The sequence below is a fragment of the Cebidichthys violaceus genome, unplaced genomic scaffold (genome assembly GCF_023349555.1).
Source record: "Cebidichthys violaceus isolate CVI_PGR_0920_01 unplaced genomic scaffold, fCebVio1.0.p SCAF_30, whole genome shotgun sequence".
Classification (NCBI taxonomy): domain Eukaryota; kingdom Metazoa; phylum Chordata; class Actinopteri; order Perciformes; family Stichaeidae; genus Cebidichthys; species Cebidichthys violaceus.
In genome coordinates, this window is record NW_027176484.1 from 1,809,500 (window position 1) to 1,834,852 (window position 25,353).

Here is a 25,353-nt window from a genome sequence, read left to right on the forward strand (position 1 = left end):
ACACACACTCTAGGATCTAATTTAACAGCATCTAACCCAGCAGCTTCACTGCAGTGGTACGCATTGCACCTCCAAAACCTCATTATATCACAACACTCCCTAAGCATATATATATATATACATATATATATACACATATAAATATATAATATTGCCTAATGCAGCTTCAAAAACAGCTTCAGGTTAAGGAAAAGACACTGAAGGAGGGAGAAAGAGGCAGATGGAGAAAACAGCGAGTGACAGGAAAAAAAAAAAGAGCAAGGAGGGTGAGGGAGGGGAGGGGAGGGGAGGGGAGGTAGTAGAGAGGGAGGAGAGAGAGAGAGAGAGAGAGTAAAGAGGGAGGGGAGGTTGATCCAACAACAGCGCTGGTGAGACAGAAGTTTCAGCTCGGCGCTTCAAACACAACCAGGACAGAAGCTACCGAACACACACACATACATACAATACAGGTGAGACAACTCTTCTTCTTCAGCTCTTTTGAAAGCCCTTTTTTTTTTCTTTTTTTTTTCTTTTTTTTTTGCATGTTGTACTATTGTCTGTGTTCAGGTGTGAAGGTGAAAGAGATGAACTTCAAGTTGTCAGTGTGCCGGCACGCAACGCCGGAGCATTTTATCCTGAGGGACGAAAGACAACACAAAAAGAGTCCAGAACGAGCCTCGTTCATCCCAATGCAAGAGTGTTCATTTCCCACATTAAGTGATTGTGTGTGTGTGTGTGTGTGTGTGTGTGTGTGTGTGTGTGTGTGTGTGTGTGTGTGTGTGCTGGTGAAAAAAAGCACTGTACTGTGTGTGTGTGTGTGTGTGTGTGTGTTCAGTAGTCGTGCCGCGTCTGAGCAGCATGCATTATTTATCTCCAGAAACAGCGATACCTCAGAGGGAGAAATGTGTATATATATATATATATATATATATATATATATATATATATATATATATAGACACACTGTAATGTCTTCATGTCATGTGTGATGGGTGAAGCGATGTGAGCTACAACCTGCCTCTTCTCATGTGCTTCAGCTGTGCGCGCACACACACACACACACACACACACACACACACACACACACACACACACACTTGCTACATCTTTGCCACAGTAGGTTTGCAGCGCATGCAACGGATATCCTATGGTTTATTTATCTTTCATTATCTGCGGCGGAGATGCCGGAGAGCCCCCCCGAGGCAGCAGGGAGGCGGTGAATAACGCTGAGGTGATGAGATCTCGCTCATCTTTCAGTTGGCTCATCTCACGCTGAGGAGGTCGACTCCTTTTTGTCTGCAGTACCTTAATCCACATCTGCTGCTGCGGGGCAACAGATTCATCATCTGGCTCAGAGTGTGTGCAGATTACATATTTGTTAAGGGGGCATATGCTTGTGTTACTTACAGCATCTGTGTGTTTGTGTGGCTGCATCGAGCAGCTGCTGCCCTGTTTAATCGCAGACCGGAGGCAGATCCTGATGTATAGAAAGCAGCAGTTATACACACACACACACTTTAATGACAATTAAAGGAATGCTCCACTTAAACTCCTCCCCTGTGGGATTGGGAGGTGGTTTCTGAAAAAAGTTTGGAGGAAGATTGCAGCTTGAATTTACAGTTGAATAGAGTGTGTGGGTTTTTTTTTTTCCGGCTTCCTCACACAGTCCAAAGCAAACACTGGATATAAGAAGTAGACGCATCGTGACGTCACCCACCGGTTTGTGGACTGATGTGTTGAAGCCTTGAGTTTGGCGATTCGGCCGTCGCCATCTTGGATTAAAGCCGTCACCGTGTTGTTCTTTTTGCAGCCAATGAACAGAAGTTACCATGTTTTGAATGTGGAGGAGTGACGTAGAGATGCTGTATACGTCTCTGGTAGAGGCAGCAACCTGTCAAGCCCCGCCCTAAATCATACCCTGCTTATTTGTGGACTGATGTTTTGAAGCCTTAAGTTCGGCGATTTCTCCGTCGCCATGTTGTTTTTTTTGCAATTTTTTGCCAATGAATGTAAGTAAGTTAACATATTTTGAATGTGGAGGAGTGACGAAGAGACGCCGTATACGTCTCTGGTAGACAATCACAGTAAGCCCCGCCCCTAAATCATACCCTGCTTTATGGTCTGTTTGACTCTAAATGAAGCATAATGTACTAAATGAACATCATGCTGTATTGAAGAAGACTTGAAACTAGAGATTGAGACCATAAACTCATGTTTACAATGTTTACTGAGGGAATAAATCAAGAGAGAAGTAGAGTCATTTTAGACTAGACTTCTATACAACCAGAGGAGTCGCCCCCTGATGGACACTAGAGAGAATGCAGGTTAAAGACATGAAGCATCGTCTTACAACTTTCACAGCATGTTTTTACTTCGTGGAAGTTAATTGTAACATTTGCCTAAAATTGTCGTATTCAGTGTTGGGTTGTACTAACAGCTAATCGATTGGAAGCTAGAAGTCTATAATTCCGATTCCAATTTAACTGCGTCCCATTGCATCTGCTTGGGAAAACATTGGCGCTAGCGGCTAACGATTTTTTGTCTCTGAGGTTCACAACCATTTACAGAGGACCCAAGAGAAAAGTGTGTAAACTAATTGTCTTTAACAACTAGAGAATCCTTTGGGAACATTTTTCTGAATATCTAATTGAAGTAATTTCAAGGATCCGCTGGAACCCTGTTTAAAAAGACGGAAGGAGTAAACTAGTACCGCGTGTTCGCACGGAAGCACAAATTACCACAACGTTGTTACAGCGCGTTTAACAGCACAAAAACTCAATGAAACACAACATAAAGTAAAATAATTTGTAGTTCTGACTTTCCGATGCTCTTTTCTGAGTTCAGAGTACAATGGATTGCAGCATCAGCTCCACCCTCTTGTGTCACTTCTGGTTGCAAAAAAACAAGATGGCGACGGCCCAAATGCCAAACTAGAGGCTTCAAAACCAGCCCGTCACAAACCAATGAGGGTGGCGTCACAGTGACTACGACCACTTCTTACGATCTTGTCTTTTTAATTTATGCAAAAAATGTGCGCAGGAAAGGCAAAGAATCGCAAACATGTTGCAAAGGAAAACGGCTTACAAGCTACAAACTCAAAACTCGGGAGTATTCCCAGAAATGATGCCGGTGACAGAATACCACAGTGACCTGACCCAGGTATTCAGCACCACAACTCCACTACGTTGACTTTATACTTCATCCAAGTCGAGGCTCGGATGCCGCTCATGTTTCGTGCAAAAGCTTTTCAGTAGTTATATTTTTAAACAATCATACTCTTCTGTTGTTATAGGTGTTACTTTCCTAGAGGAAGGTTTTTTTTCCTGATGTGTTTTTCCAGGGTTGAGTCACTGCAAGTTAAATTTAAGAGTTGAGAACAAGCATCATACTCTCTGTTTCCATGCTGCCAGTATTTTCAGATCTGGTTTGACTCTTTTCTCCCTCGACCTCATGCAGCACGTTAAATCACTGGCGCCCCAGTGTAAGTGTTAGTCCATGTACCCGCAGAACATCGCAGACCAAATGTAGACGTCACCGAGTGGAGGTCCACAGTGAGAATATTTTCAGAAAATAACTGCGGAGATCTCAGACCAGAGCTTAAGGGTTAAACCATTTTAACTTAGAGAAACACAAAGCATTCAGCAAAGGAATAAAAATAAATACTACAGCCAATCAAATGTGTGTATTCTGATGAGCATCACAGCTTGAGATATATACACACACACACACACACACACACACACACACACACACACACAGGAGAAACGTTCAGAGACCGCTGCATTTCTTAAAAGCTGCAATGTATAGCGCCTCTAACCCAACACATTTTAACGTGAATTCACAGCCCAACAATGATGTTAATAGAGAGGAATAGAGCTGAAACAAGTGGTTTAATAACCACAGATGAAGAATATAATATTCACACCTGAATGAACTGAATTTAAAGCTGCAGGGCAATTCAGTTAAATTCATTTTTCTAAAAGGAATTACTTTAGTTTAAGATGCACATTTTTTTCTAAATCTTTCTGTTGTGTAATCTTTAATGCATCTTTTATTGTACTTGAAATAAGAAATGAACATTTAATTAGAGTATTTATTATTTATAATCCATCCAGTTCAATTTGAAAACTGACAATAAATATTGTTGAGCTATTATTCAATTGAACTTTCTTTATTTGATTTGATAATCAGTTGTTCACTATGTACAGACGTTGATACAACTCTTGGCTACTTCAATACATATGAGACTAAATCATAGTGCAGGTTATTTATGACCTCGTTGAGTTTTAATTGAATACCCCTGCCATACATCCCCCAACAGTCCCCGCTCTCTGGTTTATATGGCTGTGATTATCAACAGGTCATTTTATACAGTGACGTCTCGATGTGAAATGACTCATGTGGGGACTAACACATGAATGCAGCTGGGCTCAGTGGATCCACAAGAGTCTCAGCTTTCCAGCTAAACCCAGTTTATGCAATTCAAGACTGTTTAGGCACATTGTTATGCGGTACATGCGCTGCACGTCCATAGTGACTAAACCTCACAAGGGGAAGGGTGTAGCTTAAAACTACATTCTGCACCAGAGTGGAGCCACGCTGGTATTCTGAACAAGACTCCAGAGTGAGGCTGCAGCGACTAATTACAAGAACGACCTTCTCTGCGAGTCAGCCGAGGATAGCGGCGGTTTGATCTTTTGAAATACTTTGTAAGCTAGCAGAAAGAATTGCTGCACATCCCGTTTTTTTTTTGGTTTTTTTAAAGCGTTTTGCAAAAAGAATATTTAAACGTACGAATGGTTTCTCAGCCACAAGGAACTGCAGATCTTATTTTCAAAGAGTTGGGAGGAGAGACGAAACGAGATGGGAGGGCCTCTTGATCATCCACCGAGTCGGCACACACAGCGCTGTTGTTGCTGTTGTGGTGTCGAGGCTGGCTGGCTGTTGTAACGGCAGAACAACTGGCAGTATGTTCCAAATAAAACCATCGATTCGCTGCAGTCGAATGTTCACCTCTTAGAGGACTCAAAGCACATGGAGGTGTGTTCGCTCCGGAGGCGTGCCAATCCTTGAAAGCACAACACGCATCCCACTCAGGATACAAAAACAGAAACGCAACCGGTCCACGTGAGATTATTGACCGAACTGCAGGCGAGCGTGTTGTGGAACCAGGGTATGAAAACAGAAGTACAATGTGAGAGAAGCAGTCGAGGTTTCAGATTACTGCCATATACCAGTCGTGAAATAAGTCCCGAGCTGAGAAACACGACAGCTCGGCTGCAGACTTATACAGGGAGTCGTCATCTGATAATCCCTCTGTTGCTGCCCTTCATCCGTCTCCCGCAACATCCCAAAAAAGAGAATTCCTCCAGGGGGTTCTCTGCATTTTCATGCGTCATCTTCCTGCTTTTGACTGAAGAGAAAGTGTGACAGCGCTCAAAAATAAAAAGCACGGAAAGTGAGACTTTGAGGTGAGAATAATGAATCACAAATGCAGATCATTTGCTGTTATTTTACTCTTTTTTTTTAAATTGTATTTTTGGTAAGCAATCACGGTTTATGACGTGGTGACTCTCGCACAGATAACTGAGCAGCTGGTCCGGTGAGATTGCAAATTGCTTCAACGGCAATTTAGAAGGCCACGCTTGGTCGGTTTTGTTGCTTTTGTCGTGTGAACACCATAGACTGTATGTAAGAAGTGGGTGTGGTTATCATGACGTCACCCATTGGTTTGCGGACTGATGTTTTGAAGCCTTTAGTTCGGCGTCGCCATCTCGGCTTTTTCGCAACCAATGAACAGAAGTGACCATATTTGGAATGCGGAGAAGTGATGTAGAGACGGCGTATACGGCTCTACGTCATCCCCTGCTTTATGGTCTGTTTGACTCTAAATGGATCATAATTTACTAAATGAACATCATGCTGTATTGAAGAAGACTTGAAACTAGAGATTGAGACCATAAACTCATGTTTACAATGTTTACTGAAGGAATAAATCAAGAGAGAAGTAGAGTCACTTTAGACTAGACTTCTATACAACCAGAGGAGTCGCCCCCTGATGGTCACTAGAGAGAATGCAGCTTTAAGACACTTCCGCATCGGCTTCACTCGGCAGAACCGGAGGTTGCCGCCTGGTGAACACACAGTAAGATGGTGAAATTAAACCTGCTAAACATTAGAATTTTAGCTTGAAGCAGCTCCAACGCAAAAGCTGTCAGTGACACGATTCAATACACTAATTTAACATTCGTCTGTTCGTGCACCGACCACCTCGAGGTAATCAGAGAAACCAGAGAATTAAATGAGCGAGAGCGATACAACCAGATTATTTTCAAGCACTAAATGGATTAACCACAAATAAATGAGATAAGTCTGTCTCTGATGGATTTCTCCTTGATGAATATCAGCGTGAAAGTAAAGTAGCAGCTCTAAAAAAGAAGCTCTTTGATTCTTAGGAACCTGAAGCGTCGTCGATGCTTCAGATCACAGAAACTTGTCCCGCTGTGTTGGAATATATCTCAAAGATCCACATGTGTTTTTCCTTTGTTCGGTTATCCAGCAGAATAAGAGAAACTCACTGATTTTGAATGACTGTTTTATTGGCGTCTAAATCTTGGAGTCAGACTTTTCCTGCAACTCAACGCTCACATTTTAATCCCAGACCACGACTGTGTGTTTAGTCCTCGTAATGACTCGCACAAGGAGCCCATGTCTGTCACTGTCACCCGTGTTTCCTGGTTGTCTGTCGCAGCTGTTTACTCTCTGTCTCTTTTCGTCTCTCTGCGGTGAAGTGACAGGAGTGAGTGAGCGAGTCTTTTCTGCTGCAGCTTTTCTTTGTACTCTGCTTTTGGCAGGAGAAAGAAGACGTTTACAGGACGGATTTGAGCTCATAGAAATGGATATTCCTCCTGTTTTGCTTTAGCTGACAAGCTCACACCTCAAAGTCTCGTTCTCTCTTTTTTATGTTTTTCCTTCTTTTTTTCCGTCGTCGTCTTCTCCATCCGTCAGGTCCCCACAGGCTGGTCCTGAGTCCACAGTTGAGCAGGCAGCTGACAGCACAGTGACAAGTGTTGAGGATGAGGAGGGAAGGAGAGAGGGAGGTTGAGGAAGGGTAGAAGAGGGACTAATGAGGAGGACAGCAGCAGCAGGGGTCTGTCACTGCACCTCCACATAACAGCCCCCCCTCTTTGATATCTGGTCCCAAGTGACCAGGTCGCTCCATTGCCAGCTTGTTGCCACTTCTGCTTTTTTTTTTTTTTATCCTTTGTGCACTTGTAAAGGGAGGAGGGGGAGGAGGAGGAAGAGGGTGGTGTCAGACCTCGTATGGATCAAAAAGCCAAAGGCAGAATGGAAAGAAGATCCAGCAGTGAGAAAGGGCTGTAGGGTGAAACTGTTTATTTTACCGACCTCACACCCAACACATTCTATAAAATGTGAATTTATTTTCATTCCAACATCAAACCGTCAAACATTTACAATATATTGTATGGACAATGTAACACATCATCTAAATAATTTATTTAAACTTAATTAAATATAATATAATATAATAATTAAAATAGTTAAACATAAAGTATTAAAGAAACATCCGTCAAACCAATCTTGTATATTTATAGAGGCAGTTAGCAACATGCAGATAAGTCTGTTATTTTAAGTTTTAGTATCTTCACAGCTGCAGAAACCGTTATGTTTCTCAGCACATGAGCTCAGAGGTCTGGAGGTGAATCAGTGAGCTTGAAACAACAAATATAAATGCATGTTTGAGAGGCAAAAGTGCTTTGTTGTTGTAACCCCCCTCTGCAAAAAACGTAGCTTGTAATAAAATGCTTTAGTCTATTACTGTAGAAAAGAGAAGCCGTCAATACGCTGCTCCATTTCCCTTATTACCTTGGCAGCTGTGGTTGTTGTTACTCAGCAGGTTTTCTGGGCCAGACGCTGAACCTCAAATTGATCCTGTTGCTCTGTGCCATCAATGAGAGTGTGTGTGTGTGTGTGTGTGTGTGTGTGTGTGTGTGTGTGTGTGTGTGTGAAGTGCTTTAGATGAAAGCAGCATTTAAATGTGGTCCATATACATCTGATCCACAGACTTGATTTTCTCTCAAACACTAAACACTGATCCTGTAACCGATAAACGTTCCCTGAAATCATGATTACTTGTGTTTAATTTGGGTCACTGTGCACCACGGTAACAAAACATCTTTGATTAACTGGTAGCTTTAACTGTGTATACAGAGTATTCAGGTTGTTTGTTTGCAGGTCATTGTTTTTTTTGAGCGCAGGTCTCAGGATATATTCACGCTATTACGCTTTCATTTTACAACCAGGCAGCAACCTCTACTGACCAGCAGGGGGCGACTCCTCTGGTTGTATAGAAGTCTAGTCTAAAATGACTCTACTTCTCTCTTGATTTATTCCCTCAGTAAACATTGTAAACATGAGTTTATGGTCTCAATCTTTAGTTTCAAGTCTTCTTCAATACAGCATGATGTTCATTTAGTAACTTATGGTCCATTTAGAGTCAAACAGACCATAAAGTAGGGTATGCTTTAGGGCGGGGCTACACAGTGATTGACAGGTCTCTACCACGGCGTTGTCCGGTCTGGGAGTTTGTTTTATAACTTTAACCTTTTTACGGTGGGATTTCACTTCAACAAAGTTTGTTGGTACATTTTGGTCGCCTAAAAATGCCTCAGTCAGCGTTCGGTCGTACTTAGCTCCACCCCCTTGTGTCACTCCTGGTTGCAAAAAAAAACAAGATGGCGACGGCCAAAATGCTGAACTCAAGGTTTCAAAACATCAGTCAACATCGAGCACGTCCACTTCTTATATGCAGTCTACGTGCGTCCACACTACTCCACCGTTATAGAACCCCTAAAACAGAGACCTTTGAAAACGTTTTTAGTTTGAAAACTCCAGGGTTGCATTTTAGTCTGGATAGGCAGAAATTGGCTTCTTGATCGGTTCTCCTCTGTCATGACGTGTCCTTTCCGTTATGTTGTCAAGCCCTGAACATGTGATCCTTTTTACAAAAAAAAAAAGGCATTTTTTTCCACAAAAAAAAGGCATTTTTTTGTCTAGACGATGTCCCAACTGCTGCTTTTATAAGAAAGTTTTCTTTTGTAGATCTGAAACCTGGTTTCAAAAACTAAAGGCAGTGGGAAATAAAAAGGTTTAAATATTTATAAATACAAGCAAGCAACAAAAGGTATTTTAGTTCACACTCCAGGTGCCTTCTGTCAGATCTCCTGCCCAGAAACCTCACTCTCCTCGGGGCTTTGGTCTGCACACATGGATGATTATATGAAGAGTGCAACACAACAGTCAGTGAGGATGGACTCCAAAGAAATCTTGTGCTGCATCGGCACAAGAGAATAATCATTGAAAATGCAAAATACTGGGAGGGTTTCGCGTTAAAACTATTCATACAAGAATTTGTGACAGTTGCAGGACTTCTTCAGTAAAAGATAGAACAGATTCATGCAGGCAGAGGACCAACTACCAGGATCCTATCGATCCAGAGCAGTGTCTGGCAGTTTGTTTGAGGTAAACTGTGCATCCTGAGCTACTGTAGGCCATTTTGTTGAGTAGCCTGGTTTTCACTGGCAACCAGGTACACAGTGTATATGGCTCAGACATTTATTTTGAAAGGTAAGAAGAAAAGGAGTGGATCTTGTCTGCATTGCTTTTGTCAAGGTTGAAAATGTTGCTTTTTTGTTGTGTAAATTTTGTGCTCTGTGTGAAAGCAACAGTTCCAAAAAATATAGTGACATGCAAAATAATGTCATGAAAAGATGAAAAAAAACACCCCCCCGGTGTGTAAAGGCCTTGAAGATTGCAGATGATAGATATGATCATAACACTAGACCGAGCCCTTTGATGTCCATCCTCAGTCGAAGTGTACATTTTGATATTAACTTCCAGTGAGATGTGTGAACTTTAATATCCAACCTTCCTTCAGAAGCCAGAGCTTTGATTCGGCCCTCCCAGCAGGTAGATGGTCTCCCGAGGCGGCTTCACAGCATCAGTCACGCCCTCCAGCCTTCACGGAGAACCGAAGGGCCGTATTGATCATTACACAAACTGTCATGTGCTGGGATTTGTCTGTAAGCACATTCAGACGTGAGCTTTATTCATTTCTTTGTGCTTCATTCATTGGAGGATGTAAAAGAAAGAACTGGTGTTGTGCTCTTTCTAATCAGCCCTGTGAGGTTTCTTTTGAGTTGGAATCAGTCGCTTGCACCTGAGACAAACAGGTAAAACACATTTTTATTCTTTTTCAACCTGGCAACGCCCAATAGATGTGAAAGGCTATTGAAGTCTGAGGGGGGGAGGGTGTTTAAGTGTACTATGCAGGCGGCAACTTCCGGTTCTGCCGAGTGAAGCCGATGCTTCATGTGTTAAAGCTGCATTCTCTCTAGTGTCCATCAGGGGGCGACTCCTCTGGTTGTATAGAAGTCTATGAGAAAGTGACTCTACTTCTCTCTTGCTTTATTACCTCAGTAAACATTGTAAACTTGAGTTTATGGTCTCAATCTCTAGTCTCAAGTCTTCTTCAATACAGCATGATGTTCATTATGGTCACTTCCGTTCATTGGATTAAAAACAACATGGCGATGGGCGTAAGATGGTGTTGAAGTCAAGACCACCTAAACCCTCATGACCAAGATCAGAGTGCATCTAGACCAAGAACAGACTTGTTCACTTTCATGTTCTCCGTAACCTTGTGGGTTCTTTTTCCTTCCCTGTCTGAATTTTTACTGATAAAAACGATCAAAACAGTGAAAATAAAACCAAACCGGACCATCACACAGAATGCAATACATGTGCAATGTTCCAACTCCTGCAAATTACTTGTCAAAATGAAGCACGCATCCATATTTCTAGTGTTTGAAACCATTGTTCCATAATTATACAGGGAGAAAAATCCACTGCGGAACATTTTTTTCACCCACGGTAGAAGTGACCTCTTTCTCTTTTCTTACTGTTGCTATCACAACAGTTTCAGTTTAACTGTATAATATGAATCAAGGTCAAGACGAGAACTTGCTGACATGCATTCTGGAAAAAGAACATAATCACATGCCCATGCAGAGGTGGGTGGTGGAGGGGAGGATCGAGGTTTAAGGAGGGCGAGAGCGTGCGCCGCTTTCTTTGGTTCTGTACTCCTGAACATCGGACCTGAAATGAAACAATGACTCTGTGGTTACGTTGCTGACTTTCAGCTTTAAATCTGAGGGTGTTTACGCCAAATCCGATTTACCGTGCTGCTTTTTATACCCTTTAAAACCTGCTTTCTTTCGCCATTTATTAACAAAACAAGCAATCAGTTGGTCATTCAAACATCCAGCAGTTACAGAGCAGCATTATCTTTTCTTTGGAGTCCCGTTTGTTTCCATCTGATGAATGTAAGTCCAATACTCTCTCTCTCTTTTTATCACTGGTTTTGGTCTCCACCATGTCCTGGAGGAAAATATCCGTTTATGTTGACTCGCTGGTCTGTAACCGTAGCCGTGTTTCCATTCAATGGATAAGCAAATGTTAAAGATAACTTTTGAAATCGCTTAAAAAAGGGATTTTAATTAGGCGTATTTTCATCAACTGGTTTGGAGACAATAAAACTTGGTTACCGCGTAGTTTATTCAGAAGTTGGCGCTATAGGCTACGCTTTATGCATAGCTGTAATCTGCCAGTAAAGGGAGTAGAAGAAGAAGCCAAGGTTAAGAACCAGAAGCGAAACAAGTCACCTTGGCCATCTGATGGGAGAAAAATGGAAAGAGGTCTTCAATAACTTCTTTGAATTGGGAAAGTTTTAATAGTTCTTACGTATCAGCTAGTATTGGCCATGTTTCGTTTTGGCACTTGAAGCGTTAATTTGAGCATAAGCACCTTTGTGCGTTGTCGTAGCTCACGTGCGAGTATAATCGAAGCATGAAACAGTCAATTAACAGGTGTTTTGAGAAAGTGTGAATCACCCCAACAACAACACGTTCTTGAGCAAAAACTATCATGCAGTTTGCTGCACCAGAATGAGAGATTGTACGTGGACAGACACCGACTTGCACAGTCACTCACGGATCGCATGATCCCCCTGGCGGACATAATGAGGAGAGATGAGCTGCTGAAGACAAAGTGTCAAAGGCGGCGATTATCATCATCATCAAGCTGCTCTCGCCGGTTTCATGTCTGTGAGGCTTTCAAGGCTGCATGCAGTAATTCTAACAAAGGTATTCATATTCTAAAGGCGCTTTTACTTTAGATGGCAGTGAGAGAGGAGGAAGCAGCAGCAGCAGCCCCCCCCCACCACTCACTCCTCCTTTTTGTTGTTGGGAGATGGGGGTGGTTGGCCTTGAGCTGGAGCTCCACAATGGATGGTTTGTCTGAGCGCTTGAAGCAAAAGCTGTTTCATCCTTTTGTGTGTGGCTAAACATGAGCATTGGTGGGGATGTATGCCTTTTTCGAGCCTGGACACGGACAGGAACGAAGTATGATGAACGTCATGTAGACGTAAAAGCTTGGGAAGTCGGATTCTTAACTAAACCTGTGAATTAGAGATTATAATGTTAATAATATTTCACGTTCTAGTCATGAATTTAAATGGAAACAAATAGGCTTCGTAACAGAGCAATTTTGCCTTGCATGAGATGAGAGGATTGACTTTAATCTCCTGTTACAGTTATGGAGCTTCAGCTGTTTAGCTTAGCTTAGCATAAAGACAGGAAACAAGGTTTCTGTCCAAAGTTCAAAAACCAACACTTCCAACGCTCACTGATTTACACAATGTCTCCATCGTGTTTGTTAAGCATGAACAAAAATGTGAAAGTGGTTCAGGGAGAGTTCCACCTATCAACGCCACAAAAAGCTAATTATTCATCAATAATGAGTTGAAATAACTTTATAATAACTTGCATGCATACTAAGTTAAACCAATTTTACAGATTTACAGAAAATGACTGTTGCACGGCACCGACAAGTGAAGAGAATGATTGACGTGTGTCTAAAACGCCGTGGAGGAGTGAACGTGTGAACAGTCCCACAATGCAAAGCGCCGCATTTATAGATGCAAAACATAGTGTCAACACAGTGATATTGACATTGTCACTACGGATCAAACCGCTGAAAACAACGCCGCTATAGGTCTTTACTCCTAAAACACTCAGTGTAACGTTAAACATCTACCATGTAGGGATCCACACTGTATTTATTCCCTTTAATCCTCAACCGTCTTTAAGGCTTACACATCCACTAAACCTGTTCTTCAGTGTCTGCTGTCCTTAAACCGGAGGACTTCTCTACAGACGTGAAGGCGTTAATAAGTACTTCAACGCTGTTATCCTCAACGCAATGACATTCACACGTAACACAGAACATGACAATAGTATGTTAGAACATGTGCAGGTCTATTTAATGGGGAGGAGTGAATGAGTGCGCAATAATATTTGGAGCACTTAACTCTCACATAAAACCACTAATTCTTTATTTAGCGTTTTAAGTTTTCTGTGTACAAATGACACAAAAAAGACACAATGTGTTACTTGGTGAGCTTCAGAGGTGTTGGTAGCCGTTTCCCCCTTTGCCTCCAATGTTCATGCTAAGCTATGCTAATTGTCTCCTGCTGCAGAGACATGGCATTCACACCAGCCCTAGCAAATAAGCATTTATCGCGTGTATCTAGAATGTAAATTGTGATGGCAAAAAAACAGAACAACTAGAGTGTGTGTGTGTGTGTGTGTGTGTGTGTGTGTGTGTGAGTGCGCACCCATGCATATGTGCAATGGGTGTTAGTTATTTTGGCATCAGTGCAGACAGGAAGCCGTGTTCGACTGTACAACGGAACAATAGTTCTCTCTGTGTGGCTTTGATCTAATGAGAGGGGGAGATGGATGGAGGTGTGTGTGTGTGTGTGTGTGTGTGTGTGTGTGTGTGTGTGTGTGTGTGGGGGAGGGGGGGGGGGTTACCGACAGGTAAGTCCTTCATTGGACAGTTTGGGCGATCGTCATCCTGCATCATCAGCACCCCACGAGGGGAAATCAAAGCCTGGTGATTAACAGAAGTTTAATGCTTCTAATGTGTGTATTTATGAAGAAACAAGTTGATAATATGTATTATTATTATTATTATTATTATTATTATTATTATTATTATTATTATTATTATTATTATTAGATGCTTTTCGCCTTCCCAGATGACCGGTGCGAACGTCGGGGAGCACCCAGACATCAGCACCGTCACACACGTTTTCATTTAAACTCATTTGAATCAACAGTGTGTGTTCACGCCAAGCTCGTTTTGGACCAGATGTTTAAAAAAAAAAACGGAGCGATTCTCCCCAAAGTTCTGCTCCGTCTTTGTTTGGGCATTTGAGAACAGAGAGTAAATCTCACTGGGATGAGGAGCAGAATTAAATCAACCCTTCTCTCCGAATAAGCCAAATCTAATTGTCAACAGAACATTTAACACACGTTTCTTTATAAAGCGTTTAACGCTCGACTTCTCTCTTTACGGGGCTTGTTTTAGGCAATAAAGTAATCCATGAATATGACTTTACACATAATTACAATTCCTCCTCTACATTGTGGAGGTTGGTTTATGGCGTTGTGCCGGTTACACTCGTTGTATTCTTGCTTCTTCACGGTACATTTTGTTTTGTACGCCCTCTGGTGTTTCGGAGAATAATGCAACGAACAGCGCGTTGAGCATAAACGTAGCGAGTACAAACAAAGCTTCACTCTTCCACACACACACACACACACACACACACACACACACCACGATGTTATCTAGGACACACACACACACACACACACACATCATGCATCACAATGGTATCTAGGACACACACACACACAATTCCTAAACTCACAATCGCACAAAAATAGACTTTTATTCGGCATAAACACAAACACACACACACACACAGTCACACATTTCTTCTCCAAAAGCAACCTACACACATTCCCACCCACACAACAAACATATTTAGGCCACACACACACACACACACACACACACACACACACACACACACACACATTTACTGTACATCCACTCCAAAATAAATCACAGCAACGCAGCCAAACGACTTCCCACACCTTCACACTTTATTCTAAATCCACTCTCACAAGTATTTTTTTTTGTTGCAGTACTCTTTCTCTGTCCTCATTCTCTCCCTGTTTTTCCTCGCCTTCCGTTTCCTCTTCCTCCCGCCGTCCTGCGTTTCATCCCCGTCTCAATCATCAGTTATTGATCCGTCTCCGGGGAGCAGAAATCAGCCGCTCTCCTTCCTCTATTTTTAGACGTACAGGAGGGCAGAGCTCAACCTAAAGCACAGATTAAACTGTGATCTGATGAAAAGAGAGTCGAAGGAAGACAGTAACATAACGTACATTTTATATTTCCATTTTGTGTTCTCAGTAATATTGTGAAATGTTAATATTATAACGGTGGAGGCTTCAAATAACCCCAGTGGGTTTTCTGCACCGGGATGTTATTCGTCTCGGTTTTGTTTGTGTATTTTTTTAAATTGCGCAAAGTAAACTAAAGTAAAACTAACGTCCGTCTCCAAGTGCAACCGCGGTTTTTCCATATTTTTTGCATTTTAACTCCAATTTACAAAGTAACAGCTGAAGCTTTGAGTCTGTGAGGCTCTTTTCACGATCCGTCGTGTACTTTGAAAAATGCATGAAGGTCAATCTGAAAACGAAGCCGGTTTTGAAATCCTCAATAGGCTGACCTTTTGGAGACTGAAGGGGGTTCAGCCGGCAGGTTTGTGCCGCCTTAAAAGAAACACACACACACACACAGAAGTAACTGATGGTGTGTTCAGACTTTTTTTCTTCGAAGGGCACATCGATCCTTAAAGCCTGAGCTGACTGTGATGATGACAGTGTTTGACATTCTGAGTCAGTCAGAGGTTTTGTAGATATCAGAGATCAGATGGCAGCGTTTGATGAAATGATTACCCAGCTGTGGAGGCAGAGACCACTGTCGCATGATGAAGAGAGGAGAGAGCAATGGTGGCCAAACCTTCATGATGGACGGGAATATATAAGGAGTCACGACGCCGAACAATAGTGAATAGTTTTCAACCAGGCGGCAACCTTCGGTTCTGACGAGTGAAGCCGATGCTTCATGTGTTAAAGCTGCATTCTCTCTAGTGTCCATCAGGGGGCGACTCCTCTGGTTGTATAGAAGTCTACTCTAAAATGACTCTACTTCTCTCTTGATTTATTCCCTCAGTAAACATTGTAAACATGAGTTTATGGTCTCAATCTCTAGTTTACAGTCTTTAGTAAATTACGGTCCATTTAAGTAAGTAAAATGTATTTATACACATTATATTACATTGAGAGCGCAGGCTGCAACATATGCAGGAGTCTGACCATGTAGGGCTCTGTAAGTGAGAATGTTAACGAGGATCCTATAAGCTACAGGGAGCCAGAGAAGAGATCCAAGTATGGGGGTGATGGTCAATAACCAAGTTGGTGACAGCCAAAATCCAAGATGGCGACGGCAAAAATGCCAAACGGGAGGCTTCCAAACTGAAGTCCACAAACCAATGGGTGACGTCACGACAACTACGACCACTTCTTATATACGGTTTCTTTTCAACCAGTTACACTGCAAGACAATCAGTGTTTCAGAAAAAGCCTGTGTGCCAGAGGAAAGTCATTTTCTATCAAAATGATGGTTTTCAATTGTTTTATTATAGGAGTTTATTGGTGAGCCCCACTTGCTTTGGCAAGAGTTTGATTGACAGATGGTTCAACCAATTACATGCCACATTGTTTTTGAGTGTGAACACTGTTTTGTTAAACAATTTCCAATGACGACTTCTGTATGGTTTTGTTGGGTCAGGTTAGTATTTGTAGGATCTCAACTAAGTATGAAAAGGAAACAATCCTGCATTGACACTAGACATTCTGCAGGGTTGTGTTTTTCCCAGCGGGCATTGCACCAGACCTCCAGCCTTCACGTCATGTGTGGTGAACACACACGCACGCACACGCACACGCACACACACACACACACACACACCAGCCTCCACACGCTGCGGCTTCAGGCATCACTCAGCAAAGCCGCAGGGAGTCACCCGTCAACGCCGACAGTGACCGCTCGTCTGAGACCGGTTCGCCTGGGATGACCCCCCCCCCCCCCTCCAAGATCAGTGATGTCCTGAATGATAAATTAAACTGGCAGAAAACTAAATGAAAAATGGAAAAAGTAATAAGACAGTATCTGAACACGTATTTATGTCAAAGTGCAGCACATCACAGTTACCGTTACTGTAATAAAATATTTGCGAGTAAAAAGCCAATACTTTACCAAAACATCTGTGAACATGTAAACGAAAGTGAAACCTAACTCAGCGTTATTCACCGCCGCTATGTTAACACGAGCACAGCATAAACGATCAGTCAAAAGCTTCTTTTATTTTGTATTATTAAACTTCTCTGATGATAATGACGGATGTCTGAGTTCTTTATAAACTTCACTCAGAAGCGTTATTTGTTTTATTAACATTTTACATTTGTTTCCAGTGAGATTTAAATATTTCTCTCCATTTCATCCCCTTTGTAAAGTGTCTTTTTTGAAAAGCACTCATTAAATACAATGTATTTTTATTATTAATGTAATTGATTAACTGGTTACATCTCTATGTTGGTTTCATGATTAAGTGTTGGTGGTCACGTTGACATTTACATAGAATTTGCTGGAAGGGAAATAAATGAAAATATAATATCTTGTCCTCTTGAAACAAGCAGCATCAACTTGTCTCCTGCAGGTGGTGAACTCGTGAAGAGTGTTGCTGCGCTGAGAGGCTCAGACGAATGAAACTAAATACTCAGATTGAACAGGAAACACAGTTCTCATCCAGAAGCACAACTGTAATGTACTACTTAATGCTGATGTTCACAGTAATCAGATTACTGTAACCTCAACCGCACACTCACAAGGGGCGTACACACATTTACTGACATATGCTTAAAACAAATCGAATAAAGAAACATCACCTATTGCAACAGAATGGGACCAATCTAATATATAACAATACTGATTTAAATGGTTAATAATAATAATAATAATAATAATAATGTATTATTATTATTATTAGTAGTAGTATTAATGATGAAAATGGTGATAATTATTGTTATAATTATATTATCATTATGCTTACATTAATAATAATTTGTTTTATTATATTATTATTTATAATAATTATGAATATTATTTCTATATGTATAGTATCATTAGGTTTGTATTAATAATTCATATTATTAGTTATATTATTGATAATTATAAACTCCCAAATCAAATCGTAAACATTACCTATTGCAACAGAATGTGACAAATAATAATAAAATAAAAATACAGATTTAATAATAATTATTTTTGTTACAATCTCGTGGTTGTTATAATAAAACAATAATAATAGTACAGATTTAAATGGTGCATTTAACTATGGAAGAAGATAGTGACTAGTCTGAACAGTGTACTTTTTCTACGTGCACTAATTCTGCTGCACTCTCTTCTGCTCAGTTGCTCTGTGTTGCTTGACTCCCATGGGTGCTCATTATGGAAGAGGTTTGTTTGATCTATTCTTTCATTGCTGTTTGAACCTGAAGCATCAAACTCTCCGAGGAGTAGTCTGTCGACATGACTAGTAAAAACTGCTGCCATTACACAGACAAACAAACACTACTTTTCAGTGCAAGCTGCCGTTATACGAGCACGCCTCACGGCTCTATTGTCAGCGGTGTCATCTTTTTATTATTTCAGATTTCTGTAAAATATAAGATAATATCTGCACTGCAGCATCTTTTGCTCTTGCAGAATTGATCCCTCCTCCCGCTGCAGCAGCACAAGTAATCAGACAAAAACAATCAGTTGTGCCTCGATGCTCGATGTTAAGTACAATTAATCGCTAGAATTACTTTCTATTTAAAGCAGGTCGAATTAAAATAAACATACAAAGAGAACATTTCGTTCCAAAAGTAAATAACTTCCAGGCTTTGGTAGTGATGCATTGCTTTGTGATGATCAGGCAAGCGATTAAAATGCAAGGATCACAGGGGAATTGCGGGAAGTGCAAAAATACACAAAAGTTTACTGAACTTTGGTTCACAAAAGGCAAAACAGGCAGGAAGCAGAATTGTCACGCTGCATACAAAAAGGCATATAGAAAAGTCAAACAAAGAAAAGATCCAAAAAATGTAAATCACGGGGGAATATCAAAACGCTGGAGAGCTAGTCTATTGAAAGAACTGAGACAATCTGGCAAATGGGTGGTGAACAGCTGGGGTACAAGTAGTGGGAGGTCTGATGAGCTCATGAAACACAGGTGAGGATCAAAACAAGAAACTAAACAAAGGCAGGAAGTAAAGCAACCTAAGAAGCAAGTGAATACAAAAATAAAACAGGAAGTCAAGCAACCTAAGAAGCAAGTGAATACAAAAATAAAACAGGAAGTCAAGCAACCTAAGAAGCAAGTGAATACAAAAATAAAACAGGAAGTAAAGCAATCTAAGAAGCAAGTGAATACAAAAATAAAACAGGAAGAGAAATTAACTAGAGCTAATGCGAGTCGTCACATTGCTACTGTGAAAACAGACAAAAATATGCAACACATGAAGTAGTACATGTATTATTACTTAGGCTTCAGTGTTTTATCAATTAGCAAAGAAGTACTCAGAACACGCGGCAACCTCTGGTTCTGACGAGTCAAGCCGATGCTTCATGTGTTAAAGCTGCATTCTCTCTAGTGTCCATCAGGGGGCGACTCCTCTGGTTGTATAGAAGTCTAGTCTAAAATGACTCTACTTCTCTCTTGATTTATTCCCTCAGTAAACATTGTAAACATGAGTTTATGGTCTCAATCTCTAGTTTCAAGTCTTCTTCAATACAGCATGATGTTCATTTAATAAATTATGGTCCATTTAGAGTCAAACAGACCATAACGCAGGGTATAAATGCTTTAAAATAAATATCAAAGAAATTCAGCTTGTGTTTTTTTCTTTTTTATGATTTAACAAAAAGCTAAAACAACCGTCCCGACGCTGCTCGAGGTTCAGAGGGTTGATGAGATTAAGAAGCTGTTCTACCTCTAAATACTGAGGCTTATATTTCATGAGTGTCACGTTATCCTCGTGTAGGTTGATAAACTGAACATGGAGGCAGCTCCACCCGAGTGTGTCCCCTTCCTGTTGCTTCATTAGAGGAGGACAATGAGACAATGAGAGCGCTTGTCTCTGCTAATAAAAGACACATTAATACCGTGTCTGCTTGAATGACTCACACACAAGCACGGGGATTGTGTGTGTGTGTGTGTGTGTGTGTGTGTGTGCGTGTGTGTGTGTGTGTGTGTGTGTGTCTTTTCTTTGTGTTTGTTGAAGCCTGTTTTTGTGCAAATGTATGCTTGGCCCATTATGTGAGTATTGTCTGTATATGTGTGTGTGGTACAAATGTTTTTACCCCCAAACTTCTGTTTGTAAAAACTGTCAAATACCAAAAGCTGTGTTCAGAATAGTAATTTTGTTCAATTATCTTTTTTTTCCTGAGTTCTATCCAATTTTTGGGCAATTTCACGCATTCATTTCCAATCGTTTCTTCTCTGTCTCTACAGTCAAACTGTTGAATAAATAGAAAAATGTCAACATGGACACCAATATATGTTGATACCCACCAAAGCAATGATTAGTCTCCAGCTTATACATTTTGTTTCATATTTATTCTCATTATCGACCCAAGATCTTCCCATTTTGTCAGAATTTTGGTTAATTTAAGCCTAAATTTAATGAAATCTTAAGTAAAGAGGTAAATATGAGACACCAAATTATATTTTCAAGTTTGCATTTTGTATTAAGTGCCATCAAGTCATCATTGCAGGTGTTGGTTGCTCAAGATGTCAAGGAGAAATCCTTCTACGTTTGACTTCATATACACTGATCTATAATGACGAGAAGTGAAGTATGAAACGATAAAAACAGATTCTACATTCTGGAAATGAATAAAAATACAAGGCTTACTACCGATGAGATTATTACAAAAGTTGCGACCAATGAGCAACAAAATGAACAAACAGTCTTCAGGCATTTTTAAGATCTTAGTATCGATGCTGCGTTACATTTACATTTTAAAAGCTGTATATAAGTAATAAATCTTTTTTTTTTTCCTTTCTGCAGATACGATGCTGCTCCCAGCGAGCGTTCTGATTGGCCTGCTGTGCCTGAGCCACGCCGGCGGCGCGCTGGGTTTCGCCCGGCTGCAGGACGACGTGGAGCTGCGCTCGGCGTTCTCGGTCGCGCGCACCAACAGCATGGAAGGAGGGCCCAAGATGACCGTGACCTTCGACGCCGTTTACGTCAACATCGGCGGGGATTTCGACCCCAAGGCCGGCGTGTTCCGCTGCCGCATCACCGGCGCGTACTACTTCTCCTTCACGGTGGGGAAGTTTCCGCACAAGGACCTGTCGGTGATGCTGATGAAGAACCGGAACGAGGTGCAGGCCATCGTGTACGAGGAGAACGCAGGAGAGGAGAGGAAGGTAGGTTCGGGCTAGCAGTTTCCCTCTGCTCTCAAGTCTTTGTGCTAAGCTAAGCTAACGGCTGCCCTGGCCCCAGCTGAGCTTCTCTTTGCAAGAAAGCAAAGAAATATATATTTCCTAAAATGTTTAATAATCTGAACCCGCAAAAAGCATGTTTTATTTTAAACAAATCGCCAAAACTACGCCATTTATCACAGCCAGAAACTGTAAACAACGTCTTTATTGTCAGGTGTGACAAACGCTTTCATCAGAAAAGCAAACAAAACAAAGCTTAGAATTTTGATATTTCATCAAAAACATATTCTACATGTCTTATTTAAAATCTCACCCCAAATAAACAGTTTGCTTTAACCAAATGCTGTAAAAACCATTACATCCTGAGCTCCTCAGTTCAACTATGAAGCCATGATTGACTCATCTGAGACCAACAGTCACGTGACAACAATTCAGTGAAACTTCGGCTGAACTTCAGGCTGCTTAACGCGGAGAGGACAGGTTGTAAAAATGTAAATAGTTCAATATATAAATCATGTAGAGCCTCCATTTATTGGTAACACTTGTGGACACCTGGATAAATGCTGTACTGAAGACTTTTTGAGTTCTCTCTACTTCTAGCCATGGTTGTTCCGTTTCCACAGAGGTGCAGGACTTTTATGAAAGTTCAACAGAGAGAAAAATGTGACGCCCCCACAAACCGCTTGGGGTTCAGAGGGTTAAAGCAGGTTAAATTCTGTTATGTGGTGGATTATTTCCCTCCAAGTAAATTCTTACAAAAGGTCTTTTATCATGTGGAAGCTCTCCAGGTGTCTCGCAGTGCATCATGGCTCTCACCACAGAGGGTGTGTTTGTGTTTTGGTGGGGAATGAAAGCAGAACGGAACGGATTTATGAACCAAATTCCCCCCGGAATGACGAGCAGACGATCGGATTATGTTGCGCGTCGATGTAGATCTGGTGTAATGAAGCCTTTGGGTTCTCCATCCTCAGGTGCAGAGCCAGAGCGTCATGCTGCAGCTGGAGTTCGGCGACACCGTGTGGCTCCGTCTTCATGGTGACCCTCGCTACGCGCTCTACAGCAACACCGGACACTACACCACCTTCAACGGTTACCTCGTCTACCCGGACACCTACGGCTTCCAGACGCACCACCACCACCAGCACGAACACCCCGCCCTGGAGCCCCACCAAGACAACCAGGCCACGGAGCACCTGAAGTCCGGAGCGAGAGAGGTGGAGGAGGAGCTGCAGCATCGGGAGGAAGAAGAAGGACAAGAAGAAGAGGAGGAGGTGGACGATGACGAAGAAGAGGACGAGCAGAGATCCGCCTTCTCGGTGGGGCGCACCCAGAGCATCGTGGGAGTCGACCAAGCGGGCATGCCGCAGCACCAGCCGGTCGGCTTCGACACGGCGTTCGTCAACATCGGCCGGGACTTCAACGTGACGGAGGGTCTGTTCACGTGCCGCGTCCCCGGCGCCTACTACTTCTCCTTCAACGTGGGCAAGCTGCCGCAGAAGACCCTCTCCGTCAAGCTGATGAAGAACCACCTGGAGGTGCAGGCGATGATCTACGACGACAGCCAGGGCGAGAAGGCGCTGCAGAGCCAGAGCTTGATGCTGTCGCTGAAGCCGGGGGACACCGTCTGGCTGTACTCCCACCAGAGGGACGGCTTCGGGGCGTACAGCAACCACGCCAAGTACATCACCTTCACCGGCTTCCTGGTTTACCCAGACTTCCCCAACACCACCACCACCACCAGCAGCAGCAGCAGCCAATCATACGCTGACAAGAAACCCTAGCTGCAGGACGTGAGCGAGGGACTGAACATTGTGGGAGGAATTCATGCAAAAGTGGAAAAAAGGTGGTTTGTGTGCAGAATACTGGCGGGTTGTCTTTGACGCTTCATATGAATTCCTACTCAGAGTCAGAGAGACCTTGGACCGAATGAATGAAAATCTCTATCCCGCTGACGGCTTCACAGGATTTCACTTCATCTCACTCGAAAACGTGGAAACCTTGAACGTCAGTGACGTGGACTCCAATCGAATGTTCCAGTCTACAACTCGGTCGTTACCCGCTCACCTCTGTGTCGACCCGACTCTCGTTCACGACCGCCGCAAGGAGTTCGATATCGTACTTCCACGTCATTGCACTAAAAGTTAAGTTTAAGTGCTTTGAAATTCAAGTATTTTGTTATTAAATCATTAATAGTGGCTGCAAAAGTTGACATACGTCCTCTGGTGGGAAAAAAAGTTCCCATTTGAGGAACTTAAAAGCTCTCCCATTTGAGTGAAAACAAAATGGCAATTCACAAAATGGTGATTAAATACATTTGATGCACTTCTTTAAGCTATCATTTAGGCTCCTAAACCGCAGCAATGGAAGGGGAGTTTGGTCGTCCCACATGAAGGTGAAGAGGTTCATTTTGAAGTGAAATACTTTCTGTAAGTGCATTTGTTATCCTCGTCAAAAGACTTGGTGTTTCTGCTCGTGTGTAAAAAGAGGAACGTTACTTTCTTTATGTCTTTAGAGGCATGTGGAACTGTTATGAACAGTGCGTTTTTGTGTAAAAAAATGAGTCGCTCTTTTCTTTTACGCTCGGTCTCAGCGGGAGAAGAGGACGACGGGACGAAGCAGACGGGGAAAAACTGCGTATCCGTACCGTCTGGACCATAATTTGATTTCTAATTCTAACAGCAGTTTAATTTATGTCTTCAGATGGCGACTGCAGTGGGGGGGAGGGGGGGGGGGGGGTTGAAAAAAAGCTTCTCCCGGGGCCTCTGTAATATGCATGTCTGTTTAATTTCACACCACCGGGAGAAAGAGGATGCTCTTCACATTGCGATGAACCTTGACTTTAAGAAATCGCCTTCTCTGTTGGAGAGGCTCTGTGTGAAGTGATACTTTACACTTTTTGTATTACAATTAGCTGGAGGTGAATTTCTGTTTTAAACTATCGTCTGAACACATCAATTTACTTTTAAAGAAGATGAAACCGCGCAAGGGTTTTATGAATTTAAATGAAAAAAAAGTATCTTGGACTAGAACTCTAAAGGGTTGGCTCACCTGATTTCTGCTGCCACATTTTAATAGAATAGAAGGGAACGGAGTTTTGTTTTTTGGTTCTCCCAGTATTTAAAAATGACAGATCTCTTCAGATCTTAAGGAGTTGCTGGAGACCAAAAGCAGAGTTAAAAGCAGAGTGAATATTGGACTGGAATTACGTCTGCTGCATTTTTAACACCAAAAACACACCATGCAGTATGAAAGTAAATACAGTAATTACATTTCTGTGGTAGGGATGCACCGATCCGACTTCTCCAGTCCCGATAACGATACCTGGGCTTCAGGTGTGAGGCGGTACCGATCCGACACCAGTGTTTAATTCATAAGCTGTAAGCCTCACTGAGTGGAAGCATTCTTTTATGTCTAAGGCATAAAAGTCAGACCTGAATTAAACACTGCTATCCTAACTTTGTAAAATAAAATGTAAAAAATAAATACATATAAATTTATGGAATTTTTATTATTTGAATAATAAATAAAAATGTAAAAAATAAATACATATAAATTCATGGAACGAAAATGTTATTATGAAATTACTAAATAAAAACACCAATAGTTTCAAAATTAACAGAATTTACAATTTAAGTGTAACCCTTTTAAATGCAGCAACAGATTGGTCAATGCTTAAAAGGAATTAAAATGCCATTATATTATGTATATAGTATATAAACATAGAATTGAATTGAATAGATCGGCCCCGTTGTCCACGATACCCAGCTATTGGAGTCAGTATCAGCCCCGTATCCGATCCGGCCATCGTTTGTGGTGCA

General features: G+C 41.8%; 1 protein-coding gene across 1 annotated transcript; it reads left to right on the plus strand.

Moving 5' to 3' along the window:
• The first annotated feature begins 301 nt into the window (after positions 1-301).
• On the plus strand, positions 302-24,273 carry c1qtnf4 (C1q and TNF related 4). The gene is made up of 3 exons (XM_068724337.1): positions 302-449; positions 21,159-21,520; positions 22,507-24,273. The coding sequence occupies exons 2-3, from the start codon at positions 21,164-21,166 to the stop codon at positions 23,314-23,316; spliced, it is 1,167 nt and encodes a 388-aa protein (XP_068580438.1). The 5' UTR covers positions 302-449; positions 21,159-21,163; the 3' UTR covers positions 23,317-24,273.
• Positions 24,274-25,353: the final 1,080 nt, after the last annotated feature.

What these genes read in the sequence shown, in the direction of transcription:
- c1qtnf4 (XM_068724337.1), top strand. Translation starts at nt 21,164, where the DNA reads ATGCTGCTCCCAGCGAGCGTTCTGATTGGCCTGCTGTGCCTGAGCCAC. An exon ending in ACGCAGGAGAGGAGAGGAAG is followed by an intron (nt 21,521 to 22,506) that starts GTAGGTTCGGGC and finishes CTCCATCCTCAG; the next exon opens with GTGCAGAGCCAGAGCGTCAT.